Consider the following 18,708-nt stretch of genomic DNA (forward strand, 5'->3'; position numbering starts at 1 on the left):
TTGAGCAATCGTGATATTTTAAAGTGGTAGTTGATGGGAAATTTTTTAATTCCTGGATCAAGATATCGAGTTTGAGTATCTTGAACTTAATCTCTTTATTTTCCTTGTAGCCATCCATTCACACTCAAAGATCAAGCGAGTCCACAGAGGATGCAACACTGACTGATGTCTTGAGGTCCTGTTCAAGTGAAACAAGCACCAAAGCCATTATCAAAAAGATCAGCGCAGACGTAGCCCAACTACTTCTAGCACATGCTTTTCAGGTAATAAGTTGTTGCTTCGTTAGTCCTTTAGCTAAGTTGACTCTACATGTTCTTCAATATATTAACTGTACAAAGCTAATACCTAATATCTTTAACTTGGATTGCATGGTGATAAAACTGTCATGGGTGGTATGATAGGTAATCTTGTGTCGTTTACTTAACTTGGATGGTCTTTGGGGGTCTCTGTATTTTGATGGGGTCGCATGGGGTGGTATGATCTTCCCTGGTGGGATGACTGTATTAGGGGTTTAGGTGGGGGTCTTGGTCTTGTTTAATTAGCTGTTGGCTAACAACTTAAATATTAATGTAATTTTTTTTTAGATTAACTTTCATGGATTAAAAAAAGGAAAAAGGTGTCTTTTACTTGATTTGTCTTCTTCACGTACCTAGAGGCCATATTCTAAGGGTTTTAGTCCCAGAGCTTTTAGTGGTCAACACAATTTGGGAGGAGATTATATAAGAAAAGGACGTCTAGTGTGTGCAGGGTGTATGGGTGTGTTGGCATAAGAGACATTGATTGCAGTACTTTTTGGTGCAATAAACCCTCACTCCTGCCTGATGAGTGTCTCTTCTGCCAGCGCACCCATACACCCTGCGCACACTAGACGTCCTCTTCTGATATAAGAAAAGAAGGTTATGATAGAGTTGGCTATCCCGGTGGTAGTAAGGTTATAATGATGTCTTCTCAAATTGAAAATAACTTTCAATTCGAGAGAAAATCATTACAACCGGACATCCTCCCGGGGTAGCTAACTCTATTATGTCCAGCTTCTCAAATATTTCTTTGTATTTTAGGTTAAGAGTTGTTCCATAGACATAGATAAACAATGTCATAGTACTACATCACATACACAAAGGTTAAGTGTGACAAAAATAATGTGGGAAAAGGACGAGAAAGCCGGCCTATACAAAAAGTGAACAAGAAGAATGAGAGAGAGAGAGAGAGGGAAAACAGAAAGTGGTTACGGTAATCATCATCTACTAGATGGAGCCTATGACATGGGGGATTTGGGTACTGCTAGTGGCGTGTCATTAACCTCTACTCGTTTATGTGATGTAAATACTATGACAATTTTTATCTCTAACTTTTCTATTACTGAACAATTAACCTAAAGGTATGAGGGTTTCACTATGTCATTTCCCTATTATTTGAATTCATATTCAAAGCACGACCTAATAGGTATGGAAATATAGGAACCTCATATAAGAAAAAAAGGTTATGATAGAGTTGGCTATCCCGGTGGCTGTCAAGTTATAATGATCTATCTTCTCAAATTGAAAAAAACTTTCAATTTGAGAGGATAGATCATTATAACTTGACAGCCTCCTGGGGTATCTAACGTTATCATGTCTAGCTTCTCAAATATTTCTTTATATTTTAGGTTAAGAGTCGTTTCATAGACATGGATAAACAAAGTCATAGTACTACATCACATACACAAAGGTTAAGTGTGACAAAAATAATGTGGGAAAAGGACGAGAAAGCCGGCTTACACAAAAAGTGAACAAAAAGAATGAGAGAGAGGGAAAACAGAAAGTGGTTATGGTAATATGTGTTGACGACTGTCCGACTACAACAAAGCTTGGTGAAAAGCTACTTTCAGTAGAATATTCAGCAACGTTTCAATGTCTTGATTCCCGAAAGGAGCTAGTGGTTGGGAGGGTTTTCAAGTTTGCATATGTAAAGTATGTAAAATGTAAGTCAATCTGAAAACCTTTTATGATGCCTACTGTTCATTTGACTATAAAGAATGAGTAGTCATATGTATTCGCAATGGCAATTATGTATATGTTATTGTATTAACTGATGTACGTAATGTATATGTTTCATTGCAAAACGGTTGCTTGGGATGGAGACACAATTCAACTGCACGGTCGGTAAACAGCTGCAAAAATTGATGCTTAACAGATTTGTTAATGGCCAGGTAAGCTATGCACACAATTTTTTCTCAAATATTATCGATGAAAATTGACTTACTTTAGGGATGCACTATGCAGGTATTACATTGGTATTCTCGAGAGATAGAGAAGATAATTGATAGTGGTCGTAAGCCTCATAACAGAGCACTTACCAATTGGTATCTCTATGTGTCTCTCTCTCATAGGTACCATTGTATGTGACCTCAACATCCTTTTCTGTTTATACCTCATTATATAAAACAAAGTGTTGGGTTTTATTTATTTATTTATTAATGGCATTTGGTTTGGAAATGCAGAAGAAGAACTATTGTGTGATGGGGGATGTTTATGGAGTATTACTTGTGCCTAAAGAACTTGAACTTGAACTTGAAAAAGATACTTCATTTATTGCTGCTGACCTTAAATTTCAACTACCCAATGTTGGGAAAGCTACCAAAGTGAGTTTTTTTTTACGTTATTTTTAGTGCTTGTTTGGATTAATGTTTTAGAGATGTCATTGGAAAAAGAAGAATCTTTTATGTTGATGCTTGAATGGAATTTGGAATAGTAAGGGGTATCCAAACACACCCTTGATTATAGAACTGAAAAATGCTGTGCCTTTTTCATTTTTTTTTTCTTTTCTGCTTCAATGGGTTATACCAGTTTTCTTCTTGTGGACCAGATTGATTAGTAGCTGAAGAATAGAGATTGTTGTATGTGGATGCAAGAATTTTTTAGAAGCAGAGAGGTTAGAGAGTTTTTCACTGGAGCCTTAGCTGGTGCTATGACTAAAGTTGTTCTTGGTTCCCTAGAAACCATAAGGTGAGACATTGCAGTTTCAGTTTTACTATATAGTAATGGGATACTCACTTTAACATGCAAATAAAGCTTCATCAGTCTATGTTCTGCTTCAAAACTTTGAAGGTTTCAACATAGTTTTTCTTAACTATAATACGGTGCCCACGCCTTTATGATTGCTCTAAGGAGTTCAAACACACAGTTCAATTCATTGTTGATGGCATAGATACATCTTTTATTTCTTTTTCTGCATAATTATCTATGGCATAGTGATGTGTATGTTACTGGAGAATAATTGCATTACTGATATTTGGTTTGTTCTTTGCACACCAATTAAGAGTTGATCTTCCAAATTCCAACCCTCTTAATATTTGTGCCATATTTTTTAGATAGTAGGCAGTATTTGTATTTGTAGTGAATCATATTTACAAGTTTGGTCTGTCTTCCTCTCGGATTTTTGGCATTAGATTGGACATCAGTACAACACCAAGGTTTCATGTTCGTAAATTGAGTGAATCAGCTGAAATTGAAGCTATTTTTTTTTTTTTCGATTTTAGTTTTCTAGTATGAGTAGTTCTTGTAGAAAATCAATGTATGCTTGGTACTTTTGGCCATCTTTATAGGGCGAAAACAAAAGTATTTTCAGATATGAAGAAGTGCTCTTTCAAGTGATGCGTCGTAATGACATAATATGTGTTGAATTGTTCTTGAAATTGCAAGCAGTCCACTTATGTATTTGTTGAAAGATTAGTGGTTGGAAAGTCTTAAATAGGTTTTATTTTTGCGAAAGACAAATGCATGGTTCTTGGGTTTGCTTAGAAATTGATGGCCACTGACCTTGTTGGGGGATTAAAATGTTTTCTTTAGATCTACAGTTGTGTTAACATATCTTGTTCTTGCTTCTTTGGCCCATGAATTCTTTTCATATTAGTTTAGTTTACTCTGTCCTTTCTTTTATGTTCAGCAGAAGCAATTAGCAATTGCATCCAAGAGCTCTACATGTCGGTTTGAGATGAAACATATTTCAGATCTCCTCATGAGGCTTTAGGTACTTGGTGAACCTGTTTATTGCTTATGTTGCATGTTCATTTAGAATGACGCCAAATAGAATTAGATTAATGTTTTGTTTATGCTTATGTCTTGAGTTGAGGTTGTGGAAATTTTACTTATGAACTCGGCTCATTTATATCCAATTTCTTATATATCATGTTTTTGAAGTTTGAGACTAACATGATTTTTTTTGTTGTAAAAATAGGTACACATCCTAGAATGTGAGAGTGCAGGCGGTGGGGCTACTTTTAAATGTGATACTTGCCGTTTCATATTTGTCGCATTGGAATCGATAACTCAAATGGCCAGAAGAGGAAGCTTCCGTAGATTTGTTGCTGTGTGGTGGTGCTGGTGGGATGTGTGTGTTGTAGGTGTGTGTGGTGCAAGTGGTGTGTGTGTATGCTGGTGAGGTGTGGTGCATGCTGCTAGTGGTGTGGTGTGCACATGTACTGGTGCAGGTGGGGTGGTGTGGTGTGGCTGTGCTGGGGTTTGGTGTGGTGCAGGTGGTGTGATGCCTGCTCGTGTGTGCTGGTGCAGGTGTGGTGTGGTGCAGGTGGTGTGGTGCGGGTTGGTTTGGTGTTCTGCAGGTGGTGTGATGCCTGCTCATGTGTGCTGGTGTAGTGTGGTGCAGGTGGAAAGATTTTCTAGAGTTGGGGGAAGTGAGGAAAATGAAAGGAGGGAGCAGAGAGTGAAGTAGAGTGGGTGGCGTTTGAGTGTCATGCCTTTCTTCTTGCTCTACTAAACTCGAATTTGGCGGAAAACAAGTTGGACTTGGGTCATTGGTTTCTGAAGATAATTGTAGTCATTTTACATTGTCGAAATTTATATATGATTTTTAAAAAAAAAGAAGAAATGGTGAAAATAAAACTTCAATGCTTCTGCTATTCATCTTCTCATTGACCACAAACAAGCTCCTTTGTAATCAGAAGACGTCCTTCCAAGAGAAATAAGGAAGTCGGATTAATGGATAGCAAGTTAACAACTAGTACGATCCTAGATATCAAGACGTATGATAGTGGGCAGTAATGCTCTAGTCAATCCTTTCTATTCAACTTTTGTTTTCTACATTTTTGTCAATGTTGTTGTTGGTGTTTTTGATACATTTCATATTTCTTTACTCCAATTAAGACACTCCTTTGTAAATAACATGAATTAACTTTTTAATAAGCATGAACCATTTTAAATACAAAATAAATTTTAAAAATTATTTGTCGGTAGAAAATTTTGTGTTATCAAGCACCAGCAAATCTGGCAAATGTCATTTGCCAGCATTTGCCAGTTGTGCAAACAAGTAGTGGCAAAATAAAATTGAGGAATAAAATTTTCCCACTAGATATATTCCTGGCAAATTTTTTTGTGGGAAATTATTTTCCTACTATATATTTGCCCCAATTTGAGGTCGGATCATATTTCAATAAGAGGGTTTCAATAAACTGAATTCACTTATAAAAATAAAATAAAAATAGTATGATATATGAGATTGGATGATATATCTAATGGCAAGTAGACTACAATGTTATTTGTTGTTGGATACTTAATTATATGTTATATCTAGTAGTTTAGTAGTAGTATGCTACATATAGTAATTTAATCGTAGTATGCTATATCTAGAAGTTTAATAGCATTATGCTATATCTAGTAATTTAATAGGCGTATGCTACATCTAGTAGTTTAATAGGAGTATGCTATAAGCAAAAGGAATAGTTAAGGGTAAGAAAGTAACAACACATCTTATCTCCCTCTAACATTTAGAATGGCGTGAACTAAACTTTTCCCTCTCACTAAAATCCGTTCAACTTGAGAACTCTTGCCTTCATTTCTCGTAGTGTACTTTGTTCTTCAACAATTATAAGTATGAGGTTAGTTGATTTCTCTTTTGGCTCCTTCTCTTTTTCATGTCTAGGTAAAATTTCACAATTGAATGGTGTATGATTTAATGTCAAATGAAGTTGACATTGAATCAAATGAAGTTGACATTAAAATTTTCCAAAGTGGTATATGGTTTGAGCACCATAGTTATTTGGTTATGACCATTATACTGTTCAAACATTTATGTGTGTTTTTTTTACTATTACCACTGTGATTACTTCGTAGAGTAAGAAAACGAGTGAATATGCGCTAAAAGTGCACTTGTTTCATGTAGCAATCCGATGATGAATCACTTCTCTGATGATGAAGAAGATTGGCTTCGAAATTCATGTTTTGATAGCTTTACGTATGAGGATAGTGATTTTGTGGATGTCACATCTATAGGGGAGGGTGAAAATATTGAAATTCATGAGAACAGTGATAGAGACAGTGACGGGTGTGAGGCTAGTAGAGTTTTCGAAGCAGACAAAGCAACATTCTATTCTATGCAGTTCAAGACGACTGAGGAGGCTCTCACAATTTACAATCAATATGCAAAGTTAGTCGGTTTAAGTGTTCATAAAGATACTTATAGAATGCGTACAGATGGTGTTCGTGTTAAGCGGAGATTTCTATGCTCAGTTGCTGGTGAACAAAATTTAAACAGGGTGACACCCAGAAAATGCGACATCGAATCCAGAGAGTCGAAGGCCATCAGTAGGTTTAAATGTAAAGCCCGCTTTGAAGTTGGTTATGATTTTGAATCAAATTTGTGGGTTGTGAAGGATTTTATTGGGGATCACACACATGCACTTGTACCAAATCTGAGCTCGATGTTCTTAAGATCACATAGAAATGTAAGTGAAGAAGATCTACAATTTGCTACGAGCCTAGTTGATGTTGGTATTCGTAAATGCAAGGTGATGGATGTTTTTGTACATAGGACTGGAGGTTTCTTAAGTGTTGGTTTTTTGAAGAAAGACTTGTATAATCATATGGGGCTTGATAGGAGAAATCGATGTATTGATGGTGACGCCAACATACTCCTGGCTTTCATGGATAACAAGGTGAAGGGAGATCCCTTTTTCATTACAATTATAACTTAAATGAGGGTGGGTAGCTGGTTAGACTGTTTTGGGCAGATTCTACCTCATGTGCGGACTACAGTTGCTTTGGAGATGTATTGTTGTTTGATTCAACATACAAGAGCAACCCGTACATGATGCCGATTGTTGTGTTTGCTAGAGTGAACAACCATCGACAAACAGTAGTGTTTGGTTTTGCATTGTTGACGAGTGAGTGTGTGGAGTCTTATGAGTGGGTATTGAAATCTTTAGTTGGTGAGATGTATGGCAAATACCCTAAGTCAGTGATCACTGATGGTGACCCGGCGATGCGCGAGACTATGAGATCTACTCTCCCAAATTCAAAACACCGCTTGTGCTGTTGGTACATTATGAAAAATTGCCTAAAAAATATCCACATCTTTGGATTTTCAAAAGATTTCTACTCTATTATGTTTATGAAGTGCTCGTCCAATGAGTTTGAAGAAAGGTGGGAAACACTCGTGAAGAAATTCCAAGTCAGTAATAACAAATGGGTGAACATGATATACAAGAAAAAAGAGATGTGGGCAGAATCATATCTCCATGGTAAGTTCTTTGCCGGTTGCAGAAGCACCCAACGTTGTGAGAGTATAAACTCCGTAATCCGGCTTCATGTGAAAGTTAGAATGCAGTTGTTTGAGCTGTTTGGAAAAATGGAAGTGGTAGTTGCAAATATCCGGCACCGAGAGCATGAGGAAGAGGTGATGACGAAAGTAACCAAACCATTCCTTCATACCCACTTGAACGATTATGCAAATCAGGCTGCATCTATATATATGGGAGCTGCTTTTGATTGTTTTAAGAAGCAATTAAAGGACGAAGTGATGTACACTACAGATGGTAAAAAAGATGTGGGTGACAATTTTCGTGTGTACACCATGAGTTGCCATTTGAATAGGCAAAAAAAGTCGACTGTGAGATACAATGTTGTATTGCAGGATGCTAGTTGTTCATGTGGGCTATTTGAGTCGTCTGGATTTCCATGTAGACATATCATTTCAGTTTACAAACATGAGGACGTTGGTGTGATACCTCAGGGCTGCTTTTTAAGGAGATGGACACGGGATGCTAAATCGGTTGTTCGATTAGGAGAACCCAACTTTTCTGACCGAGCGGCCTCTGTTGTACGTTTCAGTAATCTTACAACCAAATGTAGGGAGATATGTTCGTGGGCCTCCCAAACAGTGGAAATCACTGAAGCTTTCAAAGTTTTTTTAGCTTCTTTTTCTACAAAGAACCGAACTCCATCTGCTTCTGAAGGCAGTCGACATGCTCCTTTTAAGATGCCTAACAGTCCAATGGAAAATCCAATAACCGATGAGACTTCACCAGCTTATGAAGGTAGCCCACGTGTTCCTTTTGAGATGCCTTTTACTCTGCCTAAAACCACACATCGGCAATCGGTTAATGATCCCCCACATGTAAAATCCAAAGGCCGACCGCAAAATCCTAGCAGACTTTAAGGTCACAATGAGACGAATAAGAATAAGTGTGGCCATTGTGGTGAGACAGGTCACACAAAACCCACATGCCCACTCTTGCATCCGAAGGACGGAGGTAAGTTTTATTTACCTTTGCGATTTTTTCTTTAGTATGGTCCCAACTTTGTAATGTCTATATTTCCAATTGTATCTTTTGATTAGTTGTTGATTCTACTTTATTTCGGCAACATTTTCGTTGTGTTTCACTATTTTACAGGTCCAAGTATTAACCGCAACTATGTTGAACGCACTGCTCGAGTTGCCGACCTATGTGAGGAAGATGACGAGTTGAACAGAGATACAGGGTGTAAGTTGAAAGTTTGATGTTATAAAATTCATGTCCGTATTTGCCATTGAAAAAGCTCGCAACACGTAATTATTTGTGTCGTTGTTTGTGTTACGTATCTTTTGCAAATCTTACTTAGCCTATTAAATATTGATTAGTATAGTGGCTAGCAAGGTATCAATCCTACTCTAAATAACTAGTTGATGATAATAGAAATTCCTAATCTAAGTTACTCTAATGGATGCAAGTAAAAGATGTGGCTAAGTAATGATGAATATATAATTAATTTGATTTGAGATGTAAACTATGCATAAACTAAACTAAATTAAATATATGAATATGAATCAAGAGAAAGAATATCTTGGGAGAGATGAATCCACCAAAATCATAGAATTAGTCTAATAGATCTATCTATCATGCTTAATATAAATCACCAATAGAAACTCACCATACCTATAAACCTTATGCTCATAACCATGATGATAATATGTGGCTTTCAATGTGCTTTCTATCTTTCCATCAAATACTTCTTCAATCTCCAATGATATCTTCTATCTAACCAAATTGTGCTTTAAGTGGCATTCAATATACAACTCTAGGTGCCATGGAAAATCCACATGTGGTATTAACCATACAACTAATTGAGGTGCCATAAAGAATCCAATCATCACACTAGAACACTAAAAACTAGAAGAAAAGAATCTAGGGTTTGTGGTATTTGGCTCTACACAATCTTGAATTACCCTAAGACCTCCTAACCTCCACAGGAGTGTTAGATCAATGGACGAATAAGAAGAAACTCAATGAGGGATTTAAACTAAAACATGATAGAAGAAGAACTAATTCTATCATGCTTCATCTCCCCTCCCAAGAGAAGGGAGATTAGCCCCTCATACTATGCTATGAACACAATATGAAAATGAATAATCTTTATAGCTATTAATGGTGAAAAGGTATGAACTTTCTTCTCTCTTAATTCTAGATCTAAGATGCAAACACTAAATTTCCTAGATCATGTAAACTGAGGTTTTTGTGCCTTATATATTGGGCTTTACATGCTCGTGCGGATAGAGATCCTAATCCTATGTTTATTTGGTGTCAAACTCTCTGTAATCTTTCTAGAAGCAATCCTGAAAAAGTTAAATTCGGTTGGACCAAAGTTGGACGTGGCCCACTTTGCCCTACAGGCTATTTCCTAAGTCGCAGACTTCAGACTTTTCGGTTTCTAATTCTTGTGAAACTCTGACTTCTTTTCCATGTTGATCTCATCTTCCTATGAAGTCGAAATTAAGGCTTTGAGATCAGATTGAAGACTGTTCTAACTCAATTATTATCCTCTTTTAGAGTCCCATTAGGCTTGGCACTTATAGAGACAAATATGACATTTTTGCCCTAGGCCTTTAGCTGTAATTCCCAGTGACTCCTTTTTGACTTGTTTGACTTCTTTTCCCTCCATATTTCATATTTAGGTTCTTTGACCTGTAAAAACTCAAATTGCATCATATTAGAATATTTAAATATAAAATGGAGACTAGCATACACATAATTGGGGTTATAAATCATTACTTTTGAGCACTTATCATATAGACCTGTGGATAACAGTTGGCATTGATAAGAGTGTCCGTTTATCTTTTACCTACATCAAAATATATTGCTACAAGGTGTGGGAAGTCATAATAACATGCATGCATGTACATCTCACTTTTAGTTTTAGAAATTTCCTTTTGGAGCACATGCCATTTTATTTCTTTGGGTTATAAGTAAGTAAATGTTTTTTGTTTCGTGGCCTTAGTGAGATTGGATAAAGGAACACCAGGATCTCAAAGGTACAAGTGTAGCAACTGCCAATCTATGAAGCACACAAAGCCTAGGTGTCCACATCCGCATAAACACAATGGTGAGCAAGGTACGACACATGTTTTGGTTTCACACTTGTTTAACTTAGATGGGGATGACGTTATAGTGTAAACTTAGATTGTATGGTTCCCGCAACTCTTTTATTTTGATTTTTTGTTGAACTTACATGAAGAAGTGGTGGTGATGTTCCTAATGGTGAAGTTATTGGTCATGTTCCTAGTGGTGATGTTCCAGGTTATGATATTGGGTACAACACTCCAGAAAAATTCAATGTTGAGAATTTTTGTAGTGAGGATGGGCTGGTGTTTTTCTGCAAGACAGATATTTGATGTAAGGGAAAAAGATCTACAATTGAACAATGTAGAGTATTTTTGTTGTTAGAAGCAGTTGTTCCTAAGATTCTCAGAAGATTTGGTGATTGTTGTAATAGTTAGAGCAATTGTTACAATAGTATTTATTTTGGCTTCAGGAATCAGATAGATATTGTGATTTTGCAGTTCAGGAAGAAGTTCACTGATGTTGGAACTTGTCAGTCCATGAGTCTTTTGAAATGATTAAATGTCTTCATATCACACTTTATGTGGTATAATTTGGAATATGATACTCTATATGACATATTTCAGTGTTAACTATTATGAAAGCGGTTCTCAGTATGATACTTTATGTGGCATATCTCAGTATGTTAAAGTTGAGTTTGGGTCTAAAGCCCACAATTCGAATGTCAAACCCCATTTAGCCTTGTTCTTTTCTCTTTCTTTCTTCTCTATCAACAGTAAAAAAAGCAAACTCCAAACTTCCGACAACAGTTAAATGGTAGAACCAAACTCCAAACTCCAAACTTCAAACAACCTAAAAGTACAGAGCTTGCAAATCCACTACAGAAGATGAAGAAGAAAACGACCAACAGTAAAAAACCATCAAGGACGAAAGCAACACCTATGAAAGCAGTTGATACAGCAAAGAAGAGAAAAAACGAGGAAAATGTGCATTTAGAGTCAATAGGGAGGGGGAGCAAAAAGCGATGCCCGGGAGAGAAGGTCAAAGACAATTTTTAAGTTTGTTGTTAATTTATGGATTTTTAAGCATAAACATTTGAGTTTTTTGAGGTTGGATTATTTAGAGGAATGTAATGCTATTAAATGATTGAATCTGAATAAATTCTATTCTATTACTTATTTCCATGCATAATCTACAAGAAATACAGTTAGCAGCTAAGAAGAGGGAAGGGAAGGAAGTGGTAGTTCAGAGAGTTGATGAAGATAACAAGAACAAGAAGGAAGAGAAGGTAGTGGATGAAGATAAGAAAGAAATGAAATCTTATCCTTTTCACTCAAGCTTGTTACTAATTTTTTATCTTGCCAATAAACTCCTTGAGTCAAAAGTTGGTGTTGATTTCAATGATTTAATGGGTAGAACACCATTTGGTCACATTTTTAGAGTGTTCTTTGATGATTTGTTGGACAAACAAATGTTGGTAAAAAAAAAAGCATCATAGTGGATATTATTAAAACTTACGATGAAAGGGAAGAAGCATTCAAGTTAGGAGAGGTGTTTGTCAAATTAACAGCTGAAGATGTTTCTAGAGTGTTTGGTATGCCAATGAATGGGAGTCATGTGACTACAAACGTAGATGCGGACGAGTTGAATAAAATGGGGTTTGTGACTCGTCACTTTGGCAGAGAAAAGAACTTGTCCAAGGAATTGATTGTAAATGCTATTTATAAAGTGGTGAATTCATGGAATGGCAAGCAGGATGAAGATGACTTCATCAAACTTATTTCATTATACATTATCATCACTCTTCTCTTTCCAACACCATCAAGAACACAGTGGTGGTTTTTGAAGTACTTAGAGAGTGTAAAAATAATGAATGAAGTATCCTGGCCAAAAGTGATACATCAAAACCTTATGTGCTGAATGAAGATGTACTACCGTGAACCAACAAAAGTAAAATCTTGTGTAGTTCTTCTTTTGGTAACTTACAATCTGAATTCACTCTAGTTTAGCCTTGTTTTTTTGTCATTTTATTATTAATTTCATTTTTTACATGTTTACTAACTTTTTTTTTTGTGGCTCTTGATATCAGTACTGGTTGTGCGATCACGTCAATTTGGTTGATGCAATGCCAAATAGAGGTGCTGATTATGTACCTTCGTTCGCAAGATGGGATATTGTAACACTCAGCAAAATGCTTCGTACCCAGGCCTTGTCAAATTTGATCGTGGACAAGGTGAGCGAATGTATTAGAATTTGAAGTCATTTCCCTTCCCCTATCAGTCTTCTTTGAAATTTCGATGTCGTCAGAATTTCATTCCAATTATGGAAGTAGTTTTCACTGTCCAAAACTCTGTTGCAATGTCAAGTTCATTTCATATTGATTTGAATTTTTATCACTTGTGAAGTTCAGCTTCTTTCCCATGTCAAATGAACTTGACACTGATCATGACACATGTCAAATGCATTCGACAGTAGTTTTTTCCAATGTAATTTTTGTCCAGACAAATCCCCTATTTTCAATGTCAAATGAACACTTTACATTGCATTCTTATTGTGTGAAGTTATAATCGGTGTTTTCAGGTGACTGCCAAAATCAAATTTAAGGAAGTGGAGCTTGTTACGTTGACAAGTGATCCGATTCCAATAGAAGAGGACTTAAGGGGAAGGTGTATTAAGTTGGAAGAAGAAAATCAAAGGCTGCGGGCATAGAATGAAGCCTTGAAGGCCAAATTAAAAGAAAGAGAAGAGGATGCTAAAGAGAAGTCCAAGAAGGAGTCTGGGGTTGAGGCTGTAAAGGAGATGTCACCTTTTAGAGATAATGATATCCAAGCATTACCATTGACACCGTCTGTTCTAGTGGATGTGATGCTAACAAATGAAGCCAACAAAGAGGAGCTATAACTAGAGTTGCGATCAATGGTTGTAAATAAAAAGAAAAGGACGAGAATGCCTACACAAAAAGTGAAGAAGAAGAATGAGAGAGAGGGAAAACAGAAACTGATTACGGTAATATGTGTTGAAGACTGTCCGCCTATAACAAATCTTGGTGAAAAACTACTTTCAGTAGAATCTTCAACAACGTTTCAATGTCTTAATTCTCAAAAGCAGCTAGTGGTTGGGAGGTTTTTCAAGTCTGCACATGTCAAGTATGTAAAATCTAAGTCTATCTGAAAACCTTTTATGATGCCTATTGTTCATTTGACTGTAAAGAATGTGTAGTTGTATGTATTTGCAATGACAATTGAATAGGACATCACCAAGATGTATATGTTATTATATTAACTGGTGTACGTATTGTATGTGTTTCATTGCAGCACCGTTGCTTGGGATGGAGACACAATTCAAGTACACGGTAAACAGTTGGAAGAATTGATGCTTGACAGATTTGTTAATGGCTAGGTAAGCCAAACACACATTTTGTTCTCAACTTCTCATATATCATCGATGAAAATTGACTTACTTCTGGGATGCACTATGCATGTATTAAATTGGTATCCTCAAGAGATAGAGAAGAAAATTTATCCTGGTCGTAAGTAAGCCTCGAGAATCGCACCCATCGAGCCATTACTTTGACACTATGACTTGCGTATGTTCGAAACCTAGGGTTATATAATACACAGTGTTGCATACTATTGGTATTTGTATATTAATTACATATTCTTAACGGTATTCTTATTAGGTTATTATTAATATTTTTTGATATACTGCTGTGATTTGGGCAAAACACCTTGAGAAGGTTTTTTTGATTGATCCACTGCATCAACTTCATGAAAATTTTAAGAATCTATTCTTTCCTATGAATAGTGGAAAAACAGTCAAAGAAAATGGGGGATACCATTGGACGCTCCTACATTATAACATGATGGATAACGTATGGACACACTTTGATTCAATGAACACAAGATATCCCCTCACATCCGTTCCCTACAGGAATGCCATGAAAGTAGTGAGTTACTAAACTTGAGTTTGTGCACTTGCATGTGAAACTGTTTTGTTGTCGATCTTAAGTTATAGGTTTTGTTAGAGTATTTCTGACTGATGATATTTGTCATATCTTCTATCAATTTGAAATGGAAACATAGATGGAACGTGTCTATACAATTTTAAATGAACACATTCTTGCTTGAAGAGCAAGAAACCCCTTTTAAAGGCTACATTGTTGGAAATTGGAAAGTGCCCTCAACAACGACCCGATTCGTAAGTATTTCTAGCCTAGTTCTTTCGTGATAAAGTTTGTCGAACACTGGAAATGTGACGTGAGATTTTTAATACTTCTTTTGTTTGAGCTTTAGGGTGGACTACGGACTATTTGTGTGCAAATTCATGGAGTGGAAGGCACGTTCCATTGATCATTTCCCAAAATTACACCAAAACGCGATGACTGATTTCAGGGGGGAGTTAGTGTACAAATTACTAACCGATGAACCATACTGCTGGAAAGCATAATAGAAGCAACACCCCCGAAAAGCAAATGAATGTTGATGAGATTAACTAGGGGCTTACAACTGAGGATGCATTGGATTTGACTGTGGATGCTATGGATTTGATTGTGGATGCTATGGATTTGACTGTGATGACGTTGGAATGAAGTATCCGGATTTCGTTAGCACTTAGGGCTCGAGTTGGTCTTGTTTTAGTTATGTTAGCTAAGTATCGTAGTTGTATTTGCATGAGCTACTTGTTTGAAGAACGGACTAATTGTATTAGCTTATGAGCTCTTTTATGAAATCAAAAACTTGGCTTGTTTCCTTTTCCTTTTTAAATGGTGTCTGTTATGTTAAATTGACTTCATTTTAGTTTTGGAATGAAGATATGATGGTTGAAAGCAGTTCTGACAATATCACCTTTTATGTGCTTTACTTTTTAATATGACACTTTATGTGACATACTTAGATGTGTTTACTACTATGAAATCAGTTCTGAATATCACACTTATTGTGATATAATTTTGAATATGATACTTTATGTGACATATTCAGGCATGTTAGTACTATGAAATTAGTTCTTAATATCATACTTATTGTAATATAATTTTTAATATGATACTCTATGTGACATATTAAGGCGAGTTAAGTACTATGGAATCAGTTCTGAATCTCACACTTATTGTGATATAATTTTCAATATGATACTCTATGTAACATATTCAGGCATGGAAATGAGTTCCGAATATGACACTTTATGTGTTATAATTTGTAATATGATACTCTATGTGACATATTCAATCGTGTTCAGTACTATGAAATCAGTTCTGAATATGATATTTTATGTAGTATAGTTTTCAATATGATACTCTATGTAACTTATTAAGGCTAGTTCAGTACTATGAAATCAGTTCTGCATATGACCCTTTATGTGGTATAATTGTCAATTTGACAGTCTGTGAACATCCTAACCAACAAACCATGAATAGATCAGACTATAAAATCATACACAAGTCATGAATATGAAAGTTAATATAAGTAGAGAAATAATAGCATTGTAGCCTATCATAACCAAAACAGACCACCACAAGTCAACTTACATTTCGAATATGTTACAATAAGTTTCCAAAAGAACAACACTATTACAAGATTCACAAAAACCGAAGGTCTTTGAGTTCCAACGTCAATTTGGTTGAGGCAATGCCAAATAGAACAACATTACGATAGAGATTAGAGCAAAGGCTAATTAAAAGATTGACAAAAAACTTAGGTCTTTGAGTTTCAACGTCTCCAAACTATCGAGGCAACAAAAAAGACGTGCAAACTTCTCAAAGCATACGTTCTCCATATCATCTATGGGTGCATTTTGTTTAGTTTCGACATTACCATTGAGACAACAATGTGTTGTCAAAAATAAGCCATATCCTCCTGCAAGTTCATATACAAATCCGCGTGGTTAGTCAAAATGAAGATTTAAGGTAACCAAACTATAGATAATTAATTGGACATATTGAGAAACATACTAGATTGTGTCAAATTATTACCTGATCAAACCAATGTACCAACTTTTCCCCCTCCCAAAGCTCCATGAATTTATCATGAACACCCCATAGTCGAAGCTATACATATAAAGATACGTAGTTACTATACTTTCAAAGATTGCACTAAACTCAAATTTGAAACTATAAGTTAATTAGGGCCATAAGATAAGATATATACCCATTGTATTGTTGTGGCACATCTTTGCATTTCTCAATAACCCAGTCTTTCACATCACAATTTTTGGCATGGAAATCCCCAATCAGAGACAAAGTGTAGTGCATTTTCGTAACCTAAGAAAACACAAAAGTCAAATTTAGTTCGAAAACATGAAGCGGGGACTGTGAGATATTCTCAAATGATCACAAAAATACTTTAAGTTACAAAACTCACCATAGACTTCATCGAATCCGTCCCTCCACAAATGTAGGATGCACTACTTGCAAGAGAGTCCAATATCACAACTTTGCGAGCACTAGGATCAAAGACATATAGCCACCAGTGATTACTGTCGACGATGGGCACAAACCACTACACAACCACAATCAAAAATAGTTCAAGGTGGGAACTGCCTTATCAAACCATGAGTCATAGTAGAATCATCTTACCCTTCGATATTCGGTAATATCATTGTCCAATTTAATTGCATGAGCTGCGGAAGTTAGCTGCATCTCTTTTTTGGTTTTAACCTACAAAAAACAACATTGGGTACTCAAAAGGTATATCATCATGTTAGCCTTTTATTATAGAACAAAACCATTTTCACTTCATACCTTACTCGCACCCATTAGGTAAGGGTAGTAATAGTGCCTATTGTAGTTCGTAGGCTTGCTGTTTTGCTCCGCGTTCAGGTACGCACACCAAGCAAAAACCAACTACACCAAATATAACAAGTAGCAAGGTAATTAAATTATTTTGTAATCCCAAAAGCATTAGTAGTTTCTAATTAAAAACCAGTGGGTGCAACAAAATGCGATCGTAACATACAAAGCTAGTTACTATGCCATTCCCAAGTAAACACTTAAATGTGGATCTATTCTCCGACCATCTGTTTAAGTCCACGATGAAGTCCCTACACCAAAGAAAAGGAATTCAGTATGGTTTGGATGAAGTTCTACTGAAATTAACCATGTACATAAGCCAACACCGTTTACCCTGCTTTTCCATAAGGTGAGTATATTGAGCGAAATACAGCTGCTTCCTCTACTGTTAACAGTATGTGAGGTTGTACCCAGTCTACCTTCACATCTTTAAATGGATAATCTTCAACCTTGTTGTCCGATTCAATCTAGAAAGTGAATAAATTACTATGTGACATATTGAGGTGTGTTCATAAATATGATAACAGTTCTAAATATGACACTTTACGTGCTCTAATTGGAAATATGATACTCTATGTGACATATTGAGGTGTGTTCATAAATATGGAAGCAGTTCGGAATATGAAACTTTACGTGCTCTAATTGGAAATATGATACTCCATGTGACATATTGAGTTGTGTTTACGACTGTGAGATCAGTTATGAATAGGACACTATATGTGGTCTAATTTTTAATATGACAATCTACGTTACATATTGAGGTGTGTTCACTACTATGAAATCAGTTATGCATATCCCACTTTATGTGGTATATTTTTAAATATGATACTCTATGTAACATATTGAGGTGTGTTCAAAACTATGAAATCAGTTATGAATATGACATATTATGTGGTATACATTTCAATTTGACACTCTATTAACATCCTAACCAACAAACCATCAATAGATCAGACTATAAAATCGTTCAAAAGTCATGAATATGAAAGTAAATACCTTAATCTAAGTAGAGAAATAGTAGCAAACTCACACAATTACCTCTGTTATTATCCTCCTCTTTGCAGAAGCAGTGTTCAGTGAAGGGAACATATTGCACCTTCTCACAAGGAAAGGTGTCTTAAAGACATCTTCTCCGTATCTCTCCGCATCAATTATCTCAATGCCTTCATGTATATCTGTCAGTATGGGTTCCTTCCATTCATAAAACAGGCTACAAAGTGTTGTAACACTGTCCTTGAGTTCCACTAGTGTCGATTCGAATGCCCTTTTCAGATCTTTCATATCAACTTTAAGAATCTCCAACTTTGATTGCACCAAATTGACCCGTTCATAAATATTA

At 36.0% G+C, this 18,708-nt stretch overlaps 1 protein-coding gene and 1 long non-coding RNA gene across 2 annotated transcripts; both read left to right on the forward strand.

Annotated features, from left to right (window-relative positions):
• The first annotated feature begins 930 nt into the window (after positions 1-930).
• LOC147488462 (uncharacterized) lies at positions 931-5,043 on the forward strand. Its single transcript, XR_015202143.1, has 6 exons — positions 931-2,188; positions 2,262-2,368; positions 2,483-2,620; positions 2,845-2,984; positions 3,928-4,008; positions 4,216-5,043. It is a non-coding gene; the product is annotated as an uncharacterized LOC147488462 (long non-coding RNA).
• A 1,120-nt stretch (positions 5,044-6,163) lies between these two features.
• Positions 6,164-6,964, forward strand: LOC147488463 (protein FAR1-RELATED SEQUENCE 5-like). Its single transcript, XM_086574387.1, has one exon. It carries the CDS (start codon positions 6,164-6,166, stop codon positions 6,962-6,964), a length of 801 nt encoding a protein of 266 aa, XP_086430513.1.
• The last annotated feature ends 11,744 nt before the right edge of the window (positions 6,965-18,708 follow it).

This window comes from Coptis chinensis, chromosome 7, assembly GCF_015680905.1.
Source record: "Coptis chinensis isolate HL-2020 chromosome 7, ASM1568090v1, whole genome shotgun sequence".
NCBI lineage: Eukaryota > Viridiplantae > Streptophyta > Magnoliopsida > Ranunculales > Ranunculaceae > Coptis > Coptis chinensis.

Coding starts and splice junctions, on each gene's coding strand:
- LOC147488463 (XM_086574387.1), top strand. CDS start 6,164: ATGAATCACTTCTCTGATGATGAAGAAGATTGGCTTCGAAATTCATGT.